Source organism: Pristis pectinata, chromosome 23, assembly GCF_009764475.1.
Source record: "Pristis pectinata isolate sPriPec2 chromosome 23, sPriPec2.1.pri, whole genome shotgun sequence".
In the NCBI taxonomy this organism is placed as follows: domain Eukaryota; kingdom Metazoa; phylum Chordata; class Chondrichthyes; order Rhinopristiformes; family Pristidae; genus Pristis; species Pristis pectinata.
Genome location: NC_067427.1, coordinates 16,324,446 through 16,350,369, shown reverse-complemented (window position 1 = coordinate 16,350,369; position 25,924 = coordinate 16,324,446). Strand labels below are relative to the sequence as shown.

General features: G+C 39.6%; 1 protein-coding gene across 2 annotated transcripts in view; it reads right to left on the bottom strand.

Annotated features, from left to right (window-relative positions):
- LOC127582005 (protein FAM102A-like) overlaps window positions 1-25,924 on the bottom strand; it is a 92,709-nt gene that overhangs the window by 10,434 nt on the left and 56,351 nt on the right. Inside the window, exons 4-9 of one of the 2 annotated variants that reach the window (XM_052036912.1) lie at window positions 23,308-23,424; window positions 21,424-21,470; window positions 12,892-13,043; window positions 12,068-12,172; window positions 5,009-5,276; window positions 3,431-3,552 (exon numbers count right to left, since the gene is read on the bottom strand). In XM_052036912.1, the coding sequence (XP_051892872.1) occupies window positions 3,431-3,552; window positions 5,009-5,276; window positions 12,068-12,172; window positions 12,892-13,043; window positions 21,424-21,470; window positions 23,308-23,424 (811 nt within the window). The remainder of the gene's footprint in view (window positions 1-3,430; window positions 3,553-5,008; window positions 5,277-12,067; window positions 12,173-12,891; window positions 13,044-21,423; window positions 21,471-23,307; window positions 23,425-25,924) is intronic. The other variant, XM_052036913.1, reaches the window with a different exon arrangement.

The window sequence follows — 25,924 nt, the reverse complement described above, 5'->3', positions numbered from 1 at the left end:
CCGAGGGAAACAGCTTGGCCACATCTACCGTGTCCAGTCCTTTCAACATTTTAAATGTTTCTATGAGGTCCCTTCTCATTCTTCTGTACTCCAGTGAGTACAGTCCAAGAGCCGACAAACGCTCATCATATGTAAGCCCTTTCATTCCGGGAATCATCCTCGTAAATCTCCTCTGAACCCTCTCCAACATCAGCACATCCTTTCTAAGATATGGGGCCCAAAACTGTACACAGTATTCCAAATGAGGCCTCACTAGTGCCCCATAGAGCCTCATCAACACTTCCTTACTTTTATACACTACACCTCTCGAAATGAATGCCAACATAGCATTCGCTTTCCTTACCGCCGATCCGACCTGGTGGTTAACCTTTAGGGTATCCTGCACGAATACCCCCAAGTCCCTTTGTACTTCTGCTTTAATGCATTTTTGCTGGAGCATTTAGTACTAATAAATGATAATGTTTAAGCAGCCTGCATCCCAAATGCTGAAGGAAGGAGAAGTAGAGGTAACAGAGACAACAACCATCATTTTCCAAAGATCCTAGGAATCCTGACAAGGGTCTAAGAATGGCAAATATTATATTACTATGCAAGAAGTCAGGATATGCCATGAAATTATCTCTTACATGTCTAAACATCTAATCCACTTCAGGGATAGAATTAATGTACATTTAGGGAGGCTATTCAGGGACAGTCAGAATAGATTTGTAAACAACACCTTGTTCTTTTCAGCATGAAAATAAAAGCAATTCAGTAGATTTTGTGTGTATGGAGCACCTTCTCAAATGTGGTCTGAAGTGACTGGATTAGTATTTGAAATGGAAATATAAAACTAAAAGGGGTTAATTCTAACTGAAGAGTGAAACTAAATGTAGTGAACACCTAGACGTAATGAACAATTCTGCTTGTACTGTAATCTCTTCAAGATGACTTACTTGCATGGTCCTGTTGAGAATAAAAAAGGTTATTAAGGAAAATTCAAACCCATGGACAGAGAAAAGGAAAAAAGTAGAAGGACATTCTGAAGATTGGGGAACACAAGTGGTTGGGTACCAGCAAATTCCGAGGAAGAATACAGAAGATTGTAGGAAGACAGACGTAGACAAGTTTGTGAAGTAGGTATAAAATGCTGATGAACATAAATGTGAAGCAATACATCTTAGAAAGAATGACAAGGACAGAATAACCTAAATAATTAGGTTTTTAAACAGAGCAATAGGGGCATAGATATAAATCTTTAACATAATAAGCCCAGATAAAAGTGGTCATAAAGAGACGAATAATGATATTGTGGGTTTGTACTCAAAACTGTTTTAGGGGTGCAATTGATTTCTTGTTTTTAGGATGGGGAAAATGAAGTTTAAGCAACACCTACTGAAGGTTCACAAAGCCTATGAAATATTTAGAGAGGAGAGATAGTAAAAGATTGCTTCTACCATTTGGCAAATTGGTTTTTGTGCCATGAATTCAGGATTATCACATGTTGAATGAAGACAAAACTGTGGAAGAAAAAGAAGTGCAGGAGGAGGAGGCCACTTAGACCATTGTGCCTGAATTGATTTGTGACCTATTCAATTAGTTTCAGCCCCCCGCCCTTCCCTTGTAATGTTGCAAATGCTTTCTCCTTCCAAATATTTTTTCCAATTCCTTGCGAAAGTTATTATTGAATCTGCTTCTTCATTCTTCTAAGTAGCACATTCCAGATAACATCTTGTTACTCAAAATAAATTCTACTCATTTCACCTCTAGTTCTTTTTCTAATTCACTTAAATATGTACCCCGATTACTGACTTCAAAAATGTTTTCTGCTTTACTAGTTGAGACAAACTATAAAGTCATTTAAAAGTGACTGGATTAGTATTTGAAAAGGAAATATAAAAGACTACAAGAATGACATTTAAATAGGATTGGCTCTAACTGTAGAGTTAAGATGTAATGAATTCTTAGATGAACAATTCTGCTTGCGCTGTAATTTTTGTTTTAGATGATTTACTTGTGTGGCCCTGCTGAGAATAAAAGAATATAAAATTTGGCAACTGTTGAATCTGCATATTTGCACAATTGTCTCATCAAAAGACCACACATCATTGTGGTTATCCTCAGCAGAAGCTGAGGCGCATGACCATTATTATGCCAGAGTCAGATTTTCCACAGTAGCATTAGTCATGCTACTGAACATAAATGCAGCCAATCATCAGACAAATTTAAATGGCACTTTGTCTTTCTTATGAACTTATTAGTCATATTAATTACTCACTACATTTATTAAGCATAAGTAGCCTTCTGGAAAAGAGGCAGTTCCCAATACTTTTAAAATTTGGCTGTTATTGCAGCTGCTAACAAATAGCCACTTGGATGACCACAAGATATAGGAGTAGAATCAGGCCATTCAGCCCATCAAGTCTGCTCCGCTATTCAATCTTGGCTGATTGTCTTTCCAACGCCATTCTCCTGCCTACTTCCCGTAACCCTTAACGCCATTACCAATCAAGAACCTATTGATCTCTGCCTTAAATACACCCAATGACTTGGCCTCCACCACCCTTTGTGGCAATGAATTCCACATATTCACCACCCTCTGGCTGAAGAAAATTCTCCTCACCTCAGTTTTAAAGGGACATCCCTTTACTCTGAGGTTACGCCCTTGGATCCTAGACTCTCCTACTAATGGAAATATCCTGTCCATGTCCATGCTATCCAACCCTTTCATGTCCAGTAGGTTTCAATGAGATCCCCCCCTCATCCTCCTGAACTCCAAGTATAGCCCAGAGCTATCAAATGCTCCTCATATGTCAAGCCTTTTATTCCTAGCATCATTCTTGTGAACCTCCTCTAGGCTCTCTCCAGGGCCAGCCAATCTTTCCTTAGATAGGGGGGCCCAAAATTTCTCACAATATTCCAGATGTCGTCTGACCAATGCGTTATAAAGCCTCAGCATTACATCCTTGCTTTTATATTCTAATCCTCTCGAAATGAATGCTAACATTACATTTGCCTTCCTTACTACTGACTCAACCTGCAAGTTAACCTTAAGGGAATCCTGTATTAGGACTCCCAAGTCCCTTTGCAACTCAGTTTTCTTAATTTTCTGCCCATTTAGGAAACAGTCTACACCTTTATTCTTCCTACCAAATTCTTTGCCCACTCTCCCAACCTGCCTAAGTCCTTCTGCAGACTCCCTGCCTCCGCAACACTACCTGTCCCTCCACCTACTTTGTATCGTCTACAAACTTCACCACAATGCCATAAGTTCCTTCATCCAGATAATTAATGGAAAGATGAAAAGTTGTAGTTCCAACACTGATCCCTGTGGAACTCCACTAGTTACCGGCAGCCATCCTGAAAAGGGCCAGTTACCTGATGATGAACTGAGAATTGTATTCCAGAATTAGGTGGGGATAAAATGGGCAAGAGAAAATGGGGAGCTTACCTTCAGCATTACTGACATCTGTGAAGTCTTGACTCTGTACTATCTTTTCTACAATGTCATCTGCATCGATTCTGGTGTCATCAACCCAAGTGGGCTGATTTTCCACAGTTTCCTTTTTCCGCCTTAGAGAGGAAGAATACATTAGAAACAATACATTTACAAGCTTAGAAGTTATCAGAACAATCAGAATACGAGGAGCCTGCAGAATAAAAGTTGGCATATTTCATTTCCAAATCTCTCTAGAAAGTGCTGACTTTAACAATCCTTGCATAACATGTCATTTAAGTATATCACCAGTCAGTCCAGTGGATGCCCAACAGCTGCACATGTGCTTTTCCCAGCAAGGTCTATATTATCAGGAGCAAAAGTTCAGTCTACATTTTTTCAACTTAGCAGTTGGCCACAAGGCCAATTGCAGCATCCACACAACTGCCTCAGAGAGGGTCAGCTGGTTCAATATAGGAACAGACCTAACACCTTCATGATCTATTTAGCCTAATAATCATACCAAGCACTTCTCACTAAGCCATTAGTACAGTTGAAATTAGAGCTACTTTGGCTGTTTCCCCCCCAGATCAGATTTGAATTCACAATACTATTTCATTCCCCTTGGTTGTGAAACAATTTGTGGCTCACACACAAATAGAAATGTCAAAGATAAATAAGTGCACTAATCTTTTAATTCGATGATTAGCAAGATACTACAGATGCACTTCTGCTATTTCTAAATTTTTGCCCACTTTTTGCATAGTCAGATATAGTTCAAATAAAAATTCAAGTACTTTCTTCTTTGCTCATATTCCTCCCATAGCAATTACTATATCTTAGAGGAGGTTGCAAACTTGCTTTCAATTAGTAACAAATTGTGTGAAGGCACAGACCATCAATAATAAGACACAGGGAGATTTCAAAAATTCATACCATTGATGACTTTTGCAGTCAAAAGAGGCAAATTTGGTCAGATCAGTATGGGTTGGATTTGAACCAAGCTTGTAGAAATGAAGATCAACTTGCCTCGCTTCCCTGCAAGGGTGGTTTTGGATACAAGGCAATGCAGTGCCAGGAAGCAGCAGCACCTTGGTCAATGGATTGGATATTCAGAGTCAGAGGCAAAACAGAGCAAATCCAGCTATTTGACTGCTGTTAATTCAAATTGTCTTATGCTCAGAAAACAAAAATTATCAAGTGGAAGAAACTTTAATAGAATAGCATGGTTTTAATTTGAATATATACACAATCCAAATGAAACAACTTTGAATCAAGAACTGAATGTCTTAAAACCCATTCAGAACTCAGTCGGTCAGAAAATCCAATCTGAAGAAATTGCCCTAGAGCCCAATGTTACAAGGTATGAAGATACTAGCAGAGAAGAAAATATTGAAATGGTACAAAATAAAACATTATTTAGAGATGTATGTTTAAATGATCAGACTACAGACAAACATTTTCTGATCTGGAACAAACACATATCTCAGACTGTACAGTGGAGTTTGAAAAATGTAAAAAGACAATGGATCACAGATTAAAACACTAACATTCTTCAAATCAAACTGTACATATAATGTTCAGTGGTCTCACCTTCTATGGGTCCTGCTATCAGGATGTGCACTATCCAGAGATAGGGAACTACCTCTTTTAAACAGAACAGCTGTGTACCTGGATGGCCTGTCAGGTGGGAGTGCTGGCCTTGGAGGCCGTGGTGGTTTCTCCACTTTATGTTCCTTCTCTCCTTCTGTGCTCTCAATGGTAATGCTGAGCCCTCCAGATGCACTGCTACTACTGGACGTATTCCGCCTGTGAGTTAGGTCTGAGAGACTAGAGGACCGGGAGTGCTCAGTGCTGTAACCTGAATTTTCAAATAATATTGAACTTCCAATAAATAATTTCATGTGTAGATATAAATCATACTCTCTGGAGATCACTGACCCTTGTAATATATTTTTAGTTATATAGCAATTAACTATGAATCACTATTTTTCTTTTATATTATTAGGCAGTAAATTACTCATGAATACATGGTATGTCTAATTGTATTCAATGATCCAATTTGTCCCAGGCCCTTTAAGGAACAAATCAACTCATGGGTGACTGGATAAGCAACACTAAGTTATATTGTCCCTCAAATCATGCATGCATTCTGCACTTTCAAGATGGGTTCTCCTTTTGGAATGGATTAATCTATATTCCTCAAACATCAATCTCCACCTTGAATATAATCAGTGACCGAGACTCGACAGTCCTCTTGAATAGCGAATTCCAAATATTTACCACTCTGGGTGAAGAAATTTCTTCTCAGCTGATCTCTTTTTTGAAACTGTGACCTGCTAGTTTCAGACAACTCAGATAGGAAAACATCAACTTTGTACAAACCCTAATGAGCCCCATATGCATTTTGTATTTTTCAATGAGATCATCTCATTCTTCTAATCTCAAGAGACTATAGCTTTTGTTTGATTAATCTCTCCTCATATGAAAACTAGTCATTCTAGGAATCAATCTGGTGAACGGTTGCTGCATTCCATTTATTGCAAATATATCCTTCTGTATTCTAGATGCAGTTACACCAGAACCCAATGTAATTGGAGCAAAGCATCTCTGCTCTTGCACTCAAATCCTCTTGCAATAAAGGCAAAAATATTTCTTGCCTTCCCAGTGGCTTGATGAACTTGAATATTAGCTCTCTGGTTTGTGTACAAGGACACCAACACCTTTCAATATCTCATCACATGAGAAAACTCTACCTTTAAAAAAATGGATGACCTCATTATACTCCACCATACCCATTCATTTAGCCTATCTATATCTCCAAAACCTCTCTGCATCCTCCTATAGTTTCATCAGCAAACTGGGATATATTGCAGAGACAAGACGACAAATGAAACCGCAGATGCTGGAACCTAGGAGATACAAAAAAAAACAATGCTGGAAGAACACAGTGGATTAAGCAGCATCTGTGGAGACAAAAAGTGTTAGTCAACATTTCAGGTCAATGCAAGGTCTTGACCCAAAACACTGATTACACCTATTACACCTTTTGCCTCCACAGATGCTGCTTGACCCACTGAGTTCTTCCAGCATTCTGTTTTTGGATATATTACACTCGTTCCCCTCATCCAAATCACTGATATAGACAGATAACAGCCAAAGCCCCAGCACCTATCCCTGCAGCACGTCCTTGGTCATAGTCACCCAACTTGAAAATGGCTGTCTGCTATTACAATAGAGAGCAGAATATACTAGGTTGGGAAGCATTTTAAGTTGTGTGAATGGAACCAGAACTTACACAGGAATTGATTTGGAGATGAATTCCACATTGGGGACTTAAGGTTATCCAATTTGACTTTCATAGAACAGTACAGCACAGAACAGGCCCTTTGGCCCAATGTTGTGCAAACATAGCTAATCCCTCCTACCTACAGAATGCCCATATCCCTCCATTTTCCTCTCATTCATGTGCCCATCCAAGCCCCTCATAAAAGCCCCCAGTGAATTTGCCTCCACCACCCTATCAGGCAACACATTCCAGGCATCCACCACTACGAGTAAAAAATGTCTCATGTCTGTTCTGAACCTACACCCTCTCACCTTAAATGCATGCCCTCTGGTATTGGTTCGCTCAATAATGGGAAAAAGATATTGTTTGTCCACCATATCTATGCCCCTCAATTTTATACACTCCAACAGATCACCCCTCAGCCTCCACCACTCTAGAGAAAAGAGCCCAAGTTTGCCCAGCCTCTCCTGATAGCACATGCCCTCTAATCCAGGCAGCATCCTAGTAAACCTCCTCTGCACCCTCTCTAAAGCCTTGACATCCTTCTTATAGCAAGATGACCAGAATTGCACGCAATACTCGAAATGCGGCCCAACCAGAGTTCTATAGGGATACATCATAACTTTGACTCCTATACTCAATACCTCGATTAATGAGAGCAAGCATTCCATAAGCCTTCTTTACCACCTATCTACCTGTGTAGCCACTTTCAATGAGCCATGGACTTGCATCCCATGGTCTCTCGGCTCTTTAACACTGTCAAGGGTCTTGCCCTTAAGAGTGTACTGCCTCTTGACATTAGTCCTGCCAAGGTGCAACACCTCACATTTATCTGGGTTAAGCTCCATCTGCCATTTCTCTGCCCACATATGCGACTGATCTATATCGTGCTGCATCTGTTGCCAGTCTTCTACACTATTCACAACTCCAATCTTGGTATCGTCTGCAAACTCACTAACCCACCCATCAACATACTCACCCAGGTCATTTATGTACATCACAAACAGCAGAGGTCCCAGTACAGATCCCTGTGGAACACCACTACTCAAGCCTCCAGCCTGAATAAGTCCCTTCAACCACCACCCTCTGTCTTCTATGGGCAAGCCAGTTCTGGATCCACACAGCCAATTCTCCACTGACCCCATGCATCTGAACTTTCTTGATTAACCTATTATGTGGGACCTTGTCAAAAGCCTTACTGAAGTCCACATAGATGACATCCACAGCTCTACCTTCATCAATCTCTCTCGTCATTTTGTCAAAAAACTCAACCAGGTTAGTAAGACATGACTTGCCCCACACAAAGCTGTACTGGCTTTCCCTAATCAAGCCATTGGATTCCAGATGCTCATATATCCCATCTTTGAGAATTTTCTCCAGCAACTTGCCTACATTAGCCACTCGCCAGTCCTCTGGGACCTCACCCGTAGTCAAAGAGGACACAAAGATCCTGGTCAAGGCCCCAGCAATTTCTTCTCTCGCCTCCCTCAGTAACCTGGGTATATCTCATCGGGCCCCGAGGACTTATCCACCTTTATACAGTTTAGAAGACCTAACAGTACCTCCTCCTTGACCTCAAAATGCCCTAACATGTTTACACCCTCAGTTCCAATTTCTGCATCCTGCATGTCCCTTTCCTGGGTAAATACTGAAGCAAAATACTCATTCAGACCTCACCCACATCCTCTGCATCCAAACATAGATTCCCTTCTTTATCCTTAAGTGGTCCTACCCTTTCCCTCATTATCCTCTTATTCCTTACGTAGGTATAGAATGCCTTTGGATTCTCTTTAATCCTCCTTGCTAAGGACTTTTCATGGCCTCTCCTAGCTTTCCTAATTCCTTTCTTGAGTTCATTTCTAGCTTCTTTATAGTCCTCACGTGCTCTATCTGATCCTAACTTCCGAAGTTCTACATAACTTGTCCTTTTTCATCTTGACTAAGTTCATCACTTCTCTGGACATCCAAGGTTCCTTTATTTTGCCATTCACGTCCTTCCTTCTAATCGGGACATACCTATCCTGTACCCTATGTATTTGATCCTTAAACACTTTCCACATGTTTGATGTGGACTTGCTAGCAAGAAGGTGTTCCCAGTTTACTCTACCTAGTTCCTGCTTTATGCCTTCATAATTAGCCCTGCTCCAATTTAAAACCCTCCTGCTACCCCTATAGCTAGCCTGAAAGTTAATGAGCTGTGGTCACTGTTCCCCAATTGACAGATTGACAAATTCTAATATTTTCATAATGGTGAGACTAGGAGATGAGAATAAGCAAAATCATCTCTTTTTTGTGCCCAAACATTGGAATTCCTGAAAGATCATTTTATAAGGCCTTGTTCAGATCTGATCTGGAGTACTGCAATTGGTTAAGCATTGAACCTCAGTGGTGTTCGATGCAAAAATTAGTATTTTAAATACTGCCAACATGATACAAGGACAGAAAATGCTGGAAATACTTGATAAAACTCAGATAATCCATCATCCGATTGCTTGGAAATCCTGATGGTTTGGCATCTAGCTTGCTCATTAGTTTGTAAATTAAGCAAGGGACCAAAGTGTGACCAGAGCATGGTTGCAGCCAGAGCCAGGGATCTGGAGTGCACTTGGGCTGGGATCCAACTGTGGGCAGGCTGTGCAGCCAGAGATGGGATCAGGGTCCAGAACACCTGGGATTGGGACCATGGGTAGATTTGCAGGCAGAGCCAGGGTCTGGTGTGCTTGTATATTTTCTGCTCCCTTTAATTATACCAGGTTCATTGGGAAATTATATTATTATGCAAAATGTAAACAAAAATTGAAATAAAAGTGTTGGGGTATTATTAGGAGTAACATCCAATAGTCCAGGAAACCTGCTAGCCTGACACTACCAAAAGGTATTGATGAAGTAGCTGAAGATGGGAAGCCAAAGCCATGAGGAACTCCTGCAATGACTTCCTGGGGGAGGAAAGATTCACCACCAACAACCACAACCATCTTTTTTTTTTGCAAGATGTGATGTCAACCATTGGAGTATTTTTCACTTGTCTGTTGTCTTCAGTCAAAGGCTGTCATGGCGTCACCTCGCCTCTAGAATGTTTGGACTAAGGCTGTGATGAAGTCTGGGACCAAGTAGTCCTGGCAAAATCCAAACTGGGCATCAGTGAGCAAGCCATTGGTGAGGAAGTGCCAGTTGACAGAGCTGTCGATGACACCTTCCATCACTATGCTTATGACAAAGTGGACTGAGTGGGTGTAATTCGCTGAATTGGATTTGTCCTGCCTTTTGTGAACAGGACATACCCTGACAATCTTCCATGTTTCCAGGTAGATGCTAATTTTGTAACTGTGTCAGAATAGCTTGGTTAGTTTTGGAGTACTCCAAGATGGAATGTTGCCCAAGCCCATTATCTTTGCTATATCTGATGCTCTCAGATATTTCTTGATATCATTGGGAGTGAATAGAATTGACTGAAGGCCATCTTCTGTGCTGATGAGGATTTCAGGAGGAAGTTTTGGCAGCTGAAGATGCTTACAAACGCTTCAACTTTTTCATTAAAACTTACTTTCTGGAGGGTAGATTAAAAATAAATATTTTCCTTGCATGAGAAATTAAGAAAAAGGTGGCAATAACCATCAGCCTTGTCAGCAATTCATGATGCAGTGTCAAGATCCATTGATTTGGTTTGGCAGATCTAAACTACCAATTCCATAAGTTGCACACCGATGCTGTGTCCTAAATTAGAGGTGGCCCCGATGATGAGTCATCAGCTTTCATTGGTATACAAGGGTATTACTACAGATGGAATTTCATTTCTGCACCTACTTTGGAGGGGGAGGGGGAAGATTAAAAAAAGATTTGTGTGATAAGGTTGTATGCTTCATGAGCTTAATCCAAAGCAGCTTTAGTATTGCAAGCAGCTACAATGTTCTTTTCAGATTTACCATTAAACAGTTAAAAAGTTGTGATATATTTGAAAGTCATTATTGTAACCAATCTGGTTATCTTTTATGAGAAATGAAACTTTAAAGTGAACACCTAAAATAGTGTGCATTTCATCCTTCTGTCAAAGTTATAACCCTGAATTATTGCTTCAATGTTTAAGCCTACAAGACAAATAAAAAATGCTGTGTGGTTTGGAGGACACAAACGTTAATCAATTTGATTGCAAAGGTTATTTAGGGAAGTAACCCAGTGTGAACCAGATGGCACAACATCCTAACACAACACCCTTTCACTTCTGAACCCCAAAACAGAATCTAGCTCAGAGCACAACAAAGTCTCATTTCCTCCTTGACTTTAATCCTCCATCAAGACATGGGAGGGGGTGGGAAGGTTGAACTCAACTTCCAAGCATGTGTACAGTTTAAAGTTCTAATCTGGTATTAACTGGCAATCTCAAATAGACACCAAGCAACTGCTCCAGGGAATGGAATTTTTTTAAAAAAATACTCTTATGCAACAACACTAAAGAGGGCTAGGCAGGATCCCACATAGGACATGGAGAGGTTACAACATGAAAATAAATTAAAAGACAAAACAATCAGTAACTGTATTGTTCCCATTCACAAAATAAATCTGTGCTATTTTAAGGATTAAGAATGAAGGTCGCTACCGTAAAACCTTTGGAGAATTTATTGCATAAATTTACCTCCCTCTCCATCCACACTACCCCCCCCCCCCCCAAAATTTGCTTTACCACATGCATCTTCATCTAATCATTCTTCAGAATTTCAACTCACTGTCCATACTTAACTAACTTCACTACGAGCACAATGTATTCCTTTCAATACAGGTTTTTCTGAATCAGTGTCTGCTCCACCAGCAAGGACATGTATGTTGCTTGCATCCTGGGTGTAATTAAAGGATGAAGTTCACTTTTAGAACCTGACATTTTTGATGTGTAAAACACAGCAAGAGCAACTAATGCCTCTGTATTGTAGAATTTAGAAAAATTCAGTTTTCCCTTTGGCCCATTCCTTACACTATATTGATAGGAACCAAATCTCTCATATTGAATGCAAAAATAATTTACTTAAGGGATGAGGAAATTCTCCAAATCTTAAGATAAAATCTTTGTTTATTCAATTTCTAGTCACATACATTGAGCATTTGGAAAGACTGGCCTCGCTTCTATATGTTATTTTCTCTCAAGTCTAAATTATAGTTTTATAGGCATACATCATTTTTCTAATGTCCATTACACTGCCCAGAAGAGCAGTACAACATTTTTCTTTGAGTATATTCACAACCTTAAAACTTACAACCTACTTGGGAAGAATTCTTAAATTCCATTCGTTTGTATCATTTCTTCAAGAATAAATGTACAACCCACAACAATGGCATAATGGAAAACAGAGACCAAAAAAAAGGAAACAATTTACCTGACACTTTAGAATGTTGACTGGCATAACTGGAATTCCGGGAATGACCAGTTTGAAACACTTCGTCTGGGCTGGGTGGGGTCTGATCAGCATCTTCAGTCAGGCCTAGCAGAAATGGTAAAAATCACAGACTGTACAGCAAAAAGCTCTTTATGCTCCTTATGTACAAGTATCATTCAAAGAAAAAGCAAATGGTAACATAGTGGAACAAAGAGTGAGGAACTAAAAAAAATTCCAAGTATTTCTCTGCTCAGCTGACTGCAGAGGATCTACTGAGCTGGCTGGAATCTTCAACGTGAATTACAAGAGGAATGACACAAAAACCTGCAGCTTATTTTTTAAAAAAAACTACTTAGCTGGGGTTGAGAATCACCAGCTCCAACCCTTAAATATTCAGTGCAAACAATAAAATTCTAAATTTTAAAACACACAAAATCGTTTGAAATTATCTCAAAAGGTTAAAGAATGCTGCTGAGATGGCCATGTCCAATGCTTTATTACAAACTCTCAGTACTGAGAATTTAGTGTCACAACAATCTCAAATGGCAGACTAAATCAAAGCTCGATAATGCAAATACTAACATTCCACAAATCCGAAAAAGGTGAACAGGAGTGAGTGATAAACAATAATTCCTGCTCTGGCTATACATCTGGGTCTGTTGTACAAGCTCATTGTTAATCTTTTCAATTCGTATAATGACTTTGGTAAAACCAAATACAATTTATGGCCATCTCAGCAGCATCCTTTAGTGGCAAGAAACTTGTACTGCTTGGGTTCTACATACATTGAAATGTGCCTTTCATTTGGCTGGAGTATCTTTTACCTGAGCTGAGTGGAGGCCGAGGTTTTGGCTGCCTCACTGAATTCAAGCCCCCAGAGGCAACATTATTACCTGTGGTCCCATCTCCTTTACAGTCCAGCTGCAAGGAGCTATCTTGACCTGGAATTGAGATGGACTTAGCAGTACATGCAGGCCTGTAGAAAGCAACAGAAGAAATTTTCTGCAATGTTTAGAAACTTTGCATTTTTCATTAAAATAAATGTACCAATGCTCAATAAGTTTAACATCAGCCACAGTAAAGCAGCTATTTGATTAGCATTCAATTAACCGCCCTTAAACATTCAACTATCCTAGCACCAGTTTAATTGTTTAAGGCATTCAGTGGGGAATCCATCAGTTCAAAATCTCTATTTTATGAACAGGATCTCACTTTTCATTGGGGCACATTGCAGCCTTCTGACTCAATATTGACTTATCAACTTTAGGTAACTCGCTCTTTCTTTCTGCCTGTATTAGAACGGACCATTACTGACCATCATTTTGGCTCAAATGTTCTATTTGTATAGCCTGGCCTGCTGAGTACATTCCAGAGCCTTGCAATTAGCAACAGAAAGAAGCACAATCTGATCCTACTTACTATTCTGCTGCAATGTGGTCTCACCCTATCAAAGATATTCTTTGTTCTACCCAACCCTCCACCTTCCTTAAATGCAACTAAAAACCAACCTGTTTTCTCTCTTTCCAATTCTGACAAGGTGTCTTGGACCTGAAATATTAACTGTTTTTCTTTCCACAGATGTTTCCTAACCTGCTGAGTGTTTCCAGGATTTTGTGTTTTTATTTTAAAAGGACAGTCTAGGCTAGCCTCACTTCTCCGAATTTATCCAGTCTTATTTTGAGGCCATCAGGGAATGCATTCAGGATCTTAGTTTTAGATATAAAAAAATCATTTTATCTTGTGTCATCTCTGGTTCTTTTGCCAATTTGCGAGTAAATCTCGGCAGTTTGCCACAGAAATGCTGGTGTTTGGCAACAGATATGGGACTCTCATTTCCAAATGTGACAGCCCTGCCAATCAGGGTCAGGAAATTCTGCCTTGTAGATTTGAGCCCAATAAATGTGGATTAATTGGGTATTAGAGGGGTAGATGCAGGCAAAAGGTCCCATTCACCTACACCCCTTTTTAATGCCCCTTTAGCCAATGGAATTGGATTACATAAAGAGAAACCATCTAAGCAGTTCATGAATAAAAAAAAAACTTGTATTAAATCCCCATTAGCCTTTGGAAGCCACACTTCAGTTTTCTTCCCCCTAGATCAATGACCTAAACAACTTTCTTCATTTCCAGTTATCATATGACTTGGGTAATGGTGGTTGTTGTTGGACACAATCCACAAAACCAAAAGTCACTAGAGGGCAGCATTGAACATACACACAGTAACCTCATAAACCTTACAACAATGAAACAAAATGGGAGATAGGTAAACTTTGCCCAGTGATTGCCTTGGAAACAATTACAGTAAATTAACCCCAACATCAGATCTAAATTCTTTGTTGAATTATTTCATTATATGACAACCAATGTTTTGTAAAGTGCTGTGCAGATAAAAACAGTCAAGGGGCTTGAAAAGGTTGGCTTGGTCAAATGGAGGTTTGTGGACTGTTATCTTTCTGCCATGGCTACGTGGAAACAATTAAGATTACACTATCTATTGCAAGCTTCATCTCTATGGTAGGAGTACTGTCCAAGTTAGAAGACTGGATTCAAGCTCCACTTCAAGGAACTGAGCATAATCTCTTAATGATTTTAATCAGCTGCATACATTTGCCAAGAACACCCCCCCCTTCCAAATATGCATTGGGCTAAATGGATCCTTAAAGCCAACATTAAAATCTATAGAAAAGTTTACAGAGTGAGAGACAAATTCAGCAAGAAAGACAAATTGATGTTTAGTGACACATAATGGGGCATGAAAGGCTACAAAGCCAGAGTCCGATACTTAATTAGGGTATCAAAGTATGAAAAAAATTCTCTACTACAAAATGAAACATCTTTTCTCTCACCCAGCTTTCTTTGCTCTGCTGATTAATAATTAGGTATACAGTTCTTTGAGGGGTGGGCAGCCCTCCCAATATTTGTTCAAGAAATCATTCTTTATTCCATTTCACAGGCCAACAAGAGTTTTGATCTCATTCAATTGTTACACACACACCTTATCAGAGCCAAGGCTTCTGTACTCCATTTGACACATTAACACACCAAGTTGTATATTTCACTGCTAATCATCAGTAACCCCAAACATTGCACTCACACAGAAAACTCTGCAGTTAGAAGGGAGCGATCACAAGAACATAACCAAGATCACATGATGCTGAAAATGAGTGTTTCCTCTAGCTTTAATTTTCAACTTTTCAGAAGTTGTTTTTTGCATTGGAATCCATTTTGAAACTTCCTTTAGGGTAGATTGGAGCTCTCAACAGTTGTTCTTTTAAGAAAACACATGCTTTGTGTGGTTGTAAAGTAACCCTAATAATTTGCACATTTTGATTATAAACTAAACATTAAATTTAACATGCAACAAAATGAAAATTAAAAATCAAAAGAACAATTTTCACAATAATCCTTTAGATTTGTAGTCTTGGCAAATGTTTGCGTTACATCTAGTACTACAAAGCTCGTGCCTGTTGCCACAGTTGTTAGTTTAATAAAGGGCAATTGTTTTAGTTTTGACTTGATACCCAAAGACCAGAATTTTAAGAATTTTTAATTTATGAATTTTAACAGCACTCATTTTCATGTGAATCCTCAATCTCAAATTTAACTCTGGATCAGAATGATTTGGTGAGAGGAATACATCAAAATGAAAAGGAAAACTGGCTAGAGAAATAACCTTGAATTTCTGTATTTGGTGACAATATTTAACAGCTTATGATGCACTGCATGATGTAGGCAAGATATCCTCTCATTACTTCACAATCCAATTATATTTTCCACATTGATTCTTTTTGCAATGTGCACAAATTAGCAGAGGGAATGTCCAAAATACAAAAGGAATGCCCAAGAGGAGAAAGTGAGAAAATTCTGAGGTGGTAGCAAGATGTTGTTCTGACAGAAGTTGTTACCCCCACCCCCCACCAAATGCTTCACAAACAGGGGGAGGGGGAGATTGAAATATACAAGATGCATGAAGGAAACTATTCCTTGTGGGATTCAAGTTATTTTCAAATTTATTCCCAAACCAAATTTGAGGATTTAAACATGCGTCAGTAGGATCTACATAAATAATCTACATATCTTTAATGTCAAATGTTAATTGATAATAAATGGTGATTTAGAACAATATATTTAAGGCAACACTAGTCATAGAATCAATGAATTATTTTACAATTTCCATTTCTCATTAATATTTTGCCAATTAATGGAAAGATTGATAATGATTGTAATTTTAATAAGCAAGAAGTTGCTGTGATCAACCAGCCAGTACATGCAATGTGCAGCAATGCACTATTTCATCCAGCAATGCTTAGCTGGTTCTATTGCTTTTCCTTGTTTCACTATACCAACTAGACACCTACTGAAGTGTATTTTTAGTACTTATTTCATTATCTGGACAATTGATGTATATACATCTGAAAAATGTTACCCGACTCATTGTTTGGATGCCATCCAGCTATTGTTCAATATATCGAGTGCACATTTAACAAGAGTAATGTCAGGGGTTAATCCATCACAGTAGCTGCATTAACAGATCATTTGATTCTTTATGCAATCTGTTGGTAAAACCCAACCATGAAATATTTCCCATTCGCCATTTGATTGCTTTTTCACTCCACAATCTATAGCTGGAAGCCTCCTTTACATCATTTCACCATCAGAATGGATTCAGTTTTTATAAATGGTATCAACATCAATAAAGATGGCTTACAGGGAACTGCCTTGAATAAGTTTAGTACTTCACTCGTGTCATCAAGTCTATTCTTCACATTACATACAAGCCAACTTTCACAAGTTAGTCCACTTACATACATGATAATTGCTCAAGTGTCTCATTAATATTTAATCAGAAATATTTAGTTTAGTGGTTCTTACATAAATGAAAATCTTGTTTTGAGAAGTTTCTTTAAATAGCATGATGTCTATACTTGGTATAGAGAGAATGACATACAGCTCCACTGCACTCACTAATTATTTTTGGAAAGCAAGTAAATCAATAAAAGAAAATTCCCTAGGCAGGAGTGTTATAGAGTCATAGTCAGACTCATACAGCATGGAAACAGGCCCTTCAGCGCAACTCGTCCATGCTGTGTTGCTCAGCAAGCTAGTCCCATCTGCCTGCATTTGGCCCATAGTTTTCCAAACCTCTCCTATCCATGTTCTTGTCTAGATGGCTTTTAAATGTTGCTCATGTGCCATTTCTGGCAACTCATTCCAAACATGCACCACCCTTTTCATGAAGGAGCTGTCCTTGATGTCCCTTTTAAATCTCTTGCCTCTGATCTTAAACCTAATCCCTCTTGTTTTTAGCACCCTCTCCCTGGGGGGGGGGGAAAAATAGACCATGGTGCTTTCACCCTGTCTATGTGCCTCATGATCTTATATACCTTTATCAGGTCACCCTCAATCTCCTACGTTCCAGGAAATAAAGTCCTAGTGTACACAATCGCTCCTTGCAATTCAGGCCCCCCCCCCCCCCCGAGTCCAGGCAACATCCTGATAAATCTTTTCTGCACTCTTTCTAGTTTAATAACATCTTTCCTATGACCAAAACTGTACACAATACTCCAAGTGCAGCCTCACCAACATCTTGTATAACTGCAACATAACTTCCCATCTCCTATACTTAGTGCTCTGACTGATGAAGGCCAACATGCCAAACAACTTCTTCATCACCCTATCTACCTGTGACGCGACTTTCAGCAAACTATGCACATCAACTCCTTGGTCCTCTGTTCCATAACACTCCCCAGGGACCTATCATTCACTGAACAAGCCCTACCTTGGTTTAATCTCCCAAAATGCAACAGCTCAAATTTATTTGGATTGAAAGCCACCTGCCAATCCTCAGCCCACATACCAAGCTGATCTAGATACCCCTGTAATTTTTCATAACATTCTACACTGTCTACAACACCACCTATTTAAGTATCATCCACAAACTTACTAACCATGCCTTGTACATTCACATCCAAATAATTTATATAAATAAAGCCACTCTCCAGTCCTCCAGAACTTCACCTGTGGCCGGAGACGAAGCAAAAATCTCTGCAAGGGGCTTCCACAAGGTCTGAGAATGTACGAGGTCAGTCCCTGGGGATTTATCCACCCTTAATACACTTTAAGGCCTCCAATACCTCCTCCCTGCTAATTCGATTGTGGTCCAAGACGTTACTCATTTCTATAGCTTCCATTACTTTCTCCACAGTAAAAACTGAAGTGAAATATTCATTAAAAATCTCTCCCATTTCATTTGGTTCCACACACCATGGCCATGCTGACTTTTAAGGGGACCTATTCCCTCCCCAGTCACCTTTTTACTCTTAATATACCTACAGAATCTCATGGGATTTTGCCTCACCTTGCTGCCAGATCCCACTTATATCATCTTTTTACCCTCTTAACTTCTCTCAAGTGCATTCCTAACACGTCTTGTAGTCATCAAGAGATTCACTAGTTCCAACTGCTTATGCACAGTGTATGCCTCCCTCTTTTTCTTAACCAAAGCCTCAGTATCTCGTGTCAACCAGGGCTTCTGAAACTTGCCAGCCTTGCCCTTCACCCTAACAGGAACATGCAGGCCCTGAACTCTTGATTTCACACTTTTAAAAGCCTCCCACTTGGCAGACACTCCTTTCCCTGCAAACAATCTCGCCCAAACAACCTCTGCAAGATCCCACCTCATGGCTCCAAAATTTGTTCTGGCCCAGCTTAGGACCCTAACCTGTGAATCGTAACTATTTTAAAACTAATAGAACTGTGTGATCAGCTCAATGTTCCAGGATACAGATGCTACCGGCACGAAAGAGGTACAGGTAAGAAAGGAGGGGGAGTTGCCTCCTTGATGAAAGAGGACATAAAAGGTCCTTAGAGAGGATATTCTTGGGGGATCATCCAGTGAGGCCATATGGGTGGAAATTAAAAACAAGAAGGGGATGGTCACTCTGATGGATTGAGCTAATTGCATTCAGTTCTGGTCACCCCGTTACAGGAAGGATGTGGAGGCTTTGGAGAGGATGCAGAAGAGGTTTACTAGGATGCTGCCTGGATTAGAGGGCATGTGCTACAAGGAGAGGTTGGACAAACTTGGGTTGTTTTCTCTGGAGTGGCAGAGGCTGAAGGTAGATCTGATAGAGGTTTACAAGATTATGAGAGGCATAGATAGAGTAGACAGCCGGTATCCCTTTTCCAGGGTTGAAATGTCTAATACCAGAGGGCATGCATTTAAGGTGAGAGGGGGCAAGTTCAGAGGAGATATGCGGGGCAATTTATTTTAAAATATAGTGGTGGGTGCCTGGAATGCACTGCCAGGGGTGGTGGTGAAGGCAAATATGATAGAAGTGTTCAAGAGGCTCTTAGATAGGCACATAAATGTGCAGGAAATGGAGTGATATGCACATTGAGTAGGCAGAAGAGATCAGTTTAGTTGTGCATTTGATTACAAATTTAATTAGTTTGGTATGACATTGTGGGCTGAAGGGTCTGTTCATGTGCTGTACTGTTCTATGTTCTAATTATGGTCACTGGACCCAAAATGCTTGCTAACAGACAGTTCCACCACTTGCCCTACTTCATTCCCCAGGAGGTCATCCAGTATTGCATCCTCTCTACTAGGCCCCTCTATATATTGATAAAGGGAGCTTTCTTGGACACATTTCACAAATTCCACTCCATCCAAGCCTTTTACACCGTGGTTGGTCCAGTCAATATTAGGAAAGTTAAAATCTCTCACTAATACGACCCTATTATGTTTACAACTTGCTGCACTCTCTCTACACATCTGCTCCTCCAATTCCTGCTGACTACTGGGGGCCAATAATACAATCCAGAGTGACCATCCCTTTCTTGTTTCTATGTTCCACCAATATGGCCTCACTGGATGAGCCCCCAAGAATATCCTCTTTAAGGACCGTCGTTATGTCCTCTTTCAGAGGTGACAACTCCCCCTCCTCTGTCACACCTGTAGCATCCGTATCCTGGAACAGTGAGCTGCCAGTCCTGCCCTTCCCTCAGTCATGTTTCTGTTATGGCTATGATATCCCAGTCCCCAGAGCCAATCCATGCTGAGTTCATCCACCTTACCTGTTAAGCCTCATGAATTGAAATAAATGCAGTTTAAACCAATGGTCTTTCCTCTCCCTTAACTATGCTTCTGTTTGTCCTGATGACTAAACTTGCTCTCATTGGCTACAATATTATCCCTCGATTTCTCATCAACCACTCTACTGCTCAGAGTCCCACCCCCCTGCCACTCTAGTTTCCCCCCAAGTAGCACTAGCAAATCTCCCAGCTATGATATTGGTCCCCCTCCAGTCAGGTGCAACCCCTCTCTTTACTGCACCCTTACCTCAGCAGAGATCCCAATGATCTAAGAACTTGAATCCCAGTCCCATGCACCAGATTAAAACCTAATTAGCAGCATCCAGATTGCAAAAATGCACTATTTAAATTTTTCTGTCCACATAATGCAATCCCCAAAAAAACCTGTTACTCCTACTGTTAATCTGCTAGTGAGACAGTAACCCTTGAAGGAAAAGTAGTCTATCTGGAGATCATCCAAATCAGAGAGAGGCAGGTCACTGAGACCTTCCAGAGACTACAGAATTCACAACCCCATGTAAGATTGGCACAAGTTACTCTCAGTTCACTTGTAAACATTTTACCAACTTTTGCTACAACTCTTCAGACAATTGCTTGCCTAACATCACAAACTACTGATAGTGCAACTGAGAATCCTATTTTCAGTCATGTTACTAATACGATTTCTATTTGAAGGGGGAGTTGGTCAAACTCTCAAGTTAAACAATTCTTCAGTGTGGGCGTTTTAAGTTACCATACTTAAGTTTGGAAAGCACGCTACTTTACAAAGACTCTAACACTATTAAACCATTATTCATACCTATTTTGAATTCTATATTAGAGGACATATGCCCTGGTTTCCCATTTTCAATCTGTGCCAATGTCACACATAACAGCTAGGATCTGGACGTGTGTGCCAGGACAGTGTCAAAGGGCAAGTATATTTCTACTGCTCTCCAATCAATTGCTGATTCATTAAAAACAAAATGAAAAAAGTGAGGTTTGGCTTGGGTCTTCATAGACCATTACTCTGCTGGTAGCCCAGCGTCAATATATAAACAGCTTTAGAGAACATTAGACTAAGCCAAATTAAGTACCACATCGCAGACGTTGAACTGTGGCAGTGAATTACATTTTTAAAGGAGAAAATAAAAACTGAGGGACAATAATTGTCCTTAAACTATAACATCTGAAAAATACAGGTCAGCTTTTTTTTGTTGTGTGAATCAAGCCACATCTGTATTGAATTCACAAACTAACATAGGTATTGAACACTTAACGTTTTGAAGCATGGATCTCCTGATAACAGCTGCATACCTATAGTGACCTGCAAAGAAAAACAGCTTGTGTAAGAAACAAGGAAAGGGTTTCTATTAAAATAAACGTATTCACTTGTAGCCCTGAGATACCTTGACTGTTTAGGAAGCAGCAATTTAATCCACGGATCAAGTCATCAAAACCCCACACAAGTTCACAGCCTTATAATTACTTCCAGCTCAACATTATTTTGAAAGTGGATTGATTACCTGGACCCAATCCGCATCTTATGTTCAACTCTCCTGGATGGTCAGTGTCGGATTTTTATTTGTGGCAGCGTGGCTTCCAATGTCCTGCTGGTTTGTACTGCTGTGGCTGCTAAACAAGGCAGAGGGGTTTGTATGCAGTGTCTGGACCACAGTCAGCACAAACTAAGGCCGCAGACTACCCTGATGGCTTGTGCTGTCTGTCCTTTGCATTGTTTCCAAATACATACAATCAAAAAATATTTAGATACAACAGAAAAACATCCAAATAATTAGAAAAGTTAATAAAAAAAATTAACTTAAAATTTCATAAATTTATTCAGAATTGCATTCAATGTTGTAAATGTATTTTAATTAGCTTTAATGCTTTAATTAGCTACAAAAATATTCTTTTAGTGAAGGTTGGCAATCCCATTCAAATGAATGAGACCATGGCAGGTGTTCCAGCTGTGCCTGTCATAAAGCTGTGGGAATGGATACAAAGTGAATCTGATTATTCAGCCCAGTATGTTATGGAACTCAGTACTATTACAGGTGCAGAAATCCAGAACAAGCTGACACACAAACTGCAGCTAACTAGTGTCCCTCTAGGAATCACTTGCTAACCAAGTGTCTTGCAAGCTTAGGGGCATGTTGTTTATTTTTTGCTGGTGGTACAGTGATTTACTGTCGACCGGTGCAATATTTCTTCAGAGGTTCTTCACTGTAGAGTCCACACAGCAGACCATCTGCTCAGCAGGCTCAGGGAGTGCAGATACCCGAAATGCTACAAGTTAGTATGCAGGTACAACACATATGCTACCCCTTTCTCTCTCTCCCCCCTCAAGGAGGTTAGAGTACCAAAGGAAGGGAATTCAGGCTTTTCCATGACTACATCAGATTACCTTGCACATTTGTGATCTCCTTACCCAAGGAAGAATATATCACCTTGGAGCAATGCAATTTAGATTCGCCTGATTTATTCCTGGGAAGAGGAGTTTGCCCTTTGAGGACAGAGTGTACAAACAAGATAGGCCTATGTATTTCTCCATTACAGAAGTGCCTCTGCTTTAAAACTACTTAGTTGGCTGAAATGGATGTGAAAAGTGTTATATAAATACAAGTCTTTTTTTTCCTTCTTATGCTACTGGAGTTTAGAAGAATGAGAGGTGATCTGATTGAAACATACATAATTCTCAGGCAGCAAGGTAAATGCTAATCTGCCATTTCCTCTGGCTGTAGTCCAGAACTAGGGGCTTTAGTCTCAGGAAGAATGGTCTGTCATGTATTATCCTCCCCATTCAGAAGGTTGCAGATCTTTGGGCATCCATAGTCCCTTGAACTATAGTGGTCATCTAATATATTCAAGGCCAAGATCAATACTAAGATTGCTAAGGGAATCAAAGGCTATGGAGGGTGGGGGGGTGGTGGTGGTGGTGGTGGTGGTAGGGTGGTTAAAAAAAACAGGAAAAGAGGAGTGTGGTGGGAGCAAGGTGTTCAGGCTGAAAATTGGGCAAGGCAGAGCATGTTCATTGATTTCATAAGAAACTGAATTATCTTGAATATTCACTTGCAGCAGCTAAGGCTTTGGTTTAAACATTTCAATGTGTTTTTTAAAAAAAACTATTTTAGATGTTAAATGTCCTCTATCACCAACTGTACCTTAAGGATGGAGTTGTCCTGCCGCATATTCTTTGTGTCATAACCCTCTAATAAACAGCAGCGTGCAGTGGAGCCCGACCCTGCAAACTCCGCTAGATTGAGATCAGCGAACCCAAGCTGGTAGATGGAAATAAAAGAAAGGATTATCATGGTAACCCTGACCAGATCTTGTGGACAACAAAACCTAATGAAATCAGAAGTAATTTATCCCCATATTATTACACCATAAACTTAAGAATTCCTTACTCTTTCCAAAATATCATGTTTACTACTACCATTACTGGAGGCGGTCTCACATACAATAGGCTTATTATTCAAGTTCTTAATTCTAAGCTTCATTTTTCCATTCCACAACAAGAAGTTTCCATCGGCAGGAAAACTGCTTGACCAGATGTCTCCACAAACATGCATGACCTTCCCAGGAAGTACAGTGAAACAATGCTTACGTAGTGGTAATGATTAACCAACAAAATGCACTGCACGTGTTGATTCGGGCAAGCAACAGTGAAAACAAATATGTAATCACTTTTAACAATTAAATGTAAACTTAAAACACAGGTGTACTTTTCATTTGAAAATTCAGACTTTAAGGCTGGTCCACTTTGTAAGATACAAGGTCAGGCCAAATACAAAAATCAGACATTTGTTCATAAAGTTCAAAATACTTATCAAGGAGGATTATAATGGTTATAGTGGGATTTTTTTCCAAAAACTCCACAGTTTTGTATATCTGCAAACTCTGTCTTGTGGATATGGTAGTTTTGGATATGGTGGTAAAGAGCCATAACTGCTACTTCATCCATTGCACTAAATCACCACCCTGAGAGAAATGACACACTAAATTTATCCAATGAACTCAAAATTAAACCCATGAAAGGATGATGATGAAAAGCTATCACGATATATTTGAGAAAGTCTAAATCAGGCTTTACAAAATATTTAGAAAAGTATCCTAATGAAAATAATACCAAAATGCTTTCAGTGAGGATGCCCCTGCCATGGTTAAAGTGGCAAGTAGTGTCCAGTACAATAAAGTCAAGTAAATTAGCTTGGTATTGCAACAGAAAAACAAAACTGTGGATTTCCAAAAAAAAATCATCTTTAAGGCTGTTAAGGTAGCATATGAAGTCAGCATGACTTACTGCCTTTAGGTTGGAGAGATAAGCACGGAGTTCAAACGTGTATCCGTAGACATCATTTATAGTTGTATTGATCTACATAGTGATGACTAACAGTAAACTACTTCTGTGGTTCAAACAAATCACCATTATTGATCTGTTCTTATCCAGTTGCTAATCAATTAAAGCAAATAGAGAATGTTATAACTTATTGTTGGGGGAATGCAGTAGAAAAGTTGGGGGGGGGGAGGGGCTTATGCTTCAGTTATATAGGGCACTGGAAAGACCATATGTGGACTACTGCATATAATATTAGTCCCCTTATTTGAAGAAGGATACAAACCCTTGGAAACAGTTCAGAGAAGATTTACCACTAATATTTGGAATGGGCATTTTGTTTTATGAAGAAAGATTGGATAGGCTAGGTATTAACTGGCTGGAATTTAGAAGAGTGAGAAGTGGGTGATTGAAATACAAGATTTTGAGGGATCTTGACAAAGTGGATGTGGAGATGATGTTTCCTCCTGTGGAAGATTCTAGAACTGGGGGTCACTGTTTTAAAAAAAAGGATTGCTCATTTAAGACCGAGACAAGGTGAATTTTATTTTTTCCAGAGGGTGTTGCAAGTCTTTGGAACAATCTGCCTCAAAAAAAAGGGGAGGTGGAAACAGAGTTTTTAAAATATCTGTATTGCAGAGGTAAATAGATATTTGATGAGCAAGGGAGTGAAAGGTTTCGTGGGAGAGGAAAATGGGGTAATGTTGCTTACAATCAGATCATCTGCAATCTTATGAATTGGCAGGATAGGCTTGAGTGGCCTACCCCTGCTCCCAATTCATCCATATGCATGTTCACCATTCTTTTTCCTACCCCACCATATACACAAGATCACATTGTGCTTTCTATACAGCATTCTACTTTTCCAGCTATCTGACATTAAATAGACACAAACAATAGATACAGCCTTCTAAACCAATGAAAAAAGGTTAATTTTATGTAACAGTCACATGACCAACCCAGATTATTTCTTTAATAAACTTCCATTCTGGTGTGAGGGGCATCATAGTACTCTGCTGCAGTCATTACAGCAAGTACGAATAGCAGAACTTTACTTAAAAAGAAAATAATATATTCAAAAATATAAATTTCCGTAAATGTCCTTGGACCTCAATGCAACAAGGCAGAAATATTGTGGTGCTGGCTTTTTGACCAAGTTGCACAACACTGGAAATTCTTGGTCATGTTATATAGATGCAGATAATAAATGCAGGTGTTATATTTCTATGTAATGTACTTCAAGTAATCAGAAGAGATTCAGCTTTCATTAACTTTTAAAAGCTTCACCATCTGCAAAATGTCCGAAGGCAGCACAATGCATTTTAATGGGCTACTGCATATCTACATGCAGGGGCTTGCCATAGGAGTTTAAATGAATATAGTTGTTAACACTGCTGATTAAATAATGAGTTTAGACTATGCAATACTTTAGGAGGTGGTAG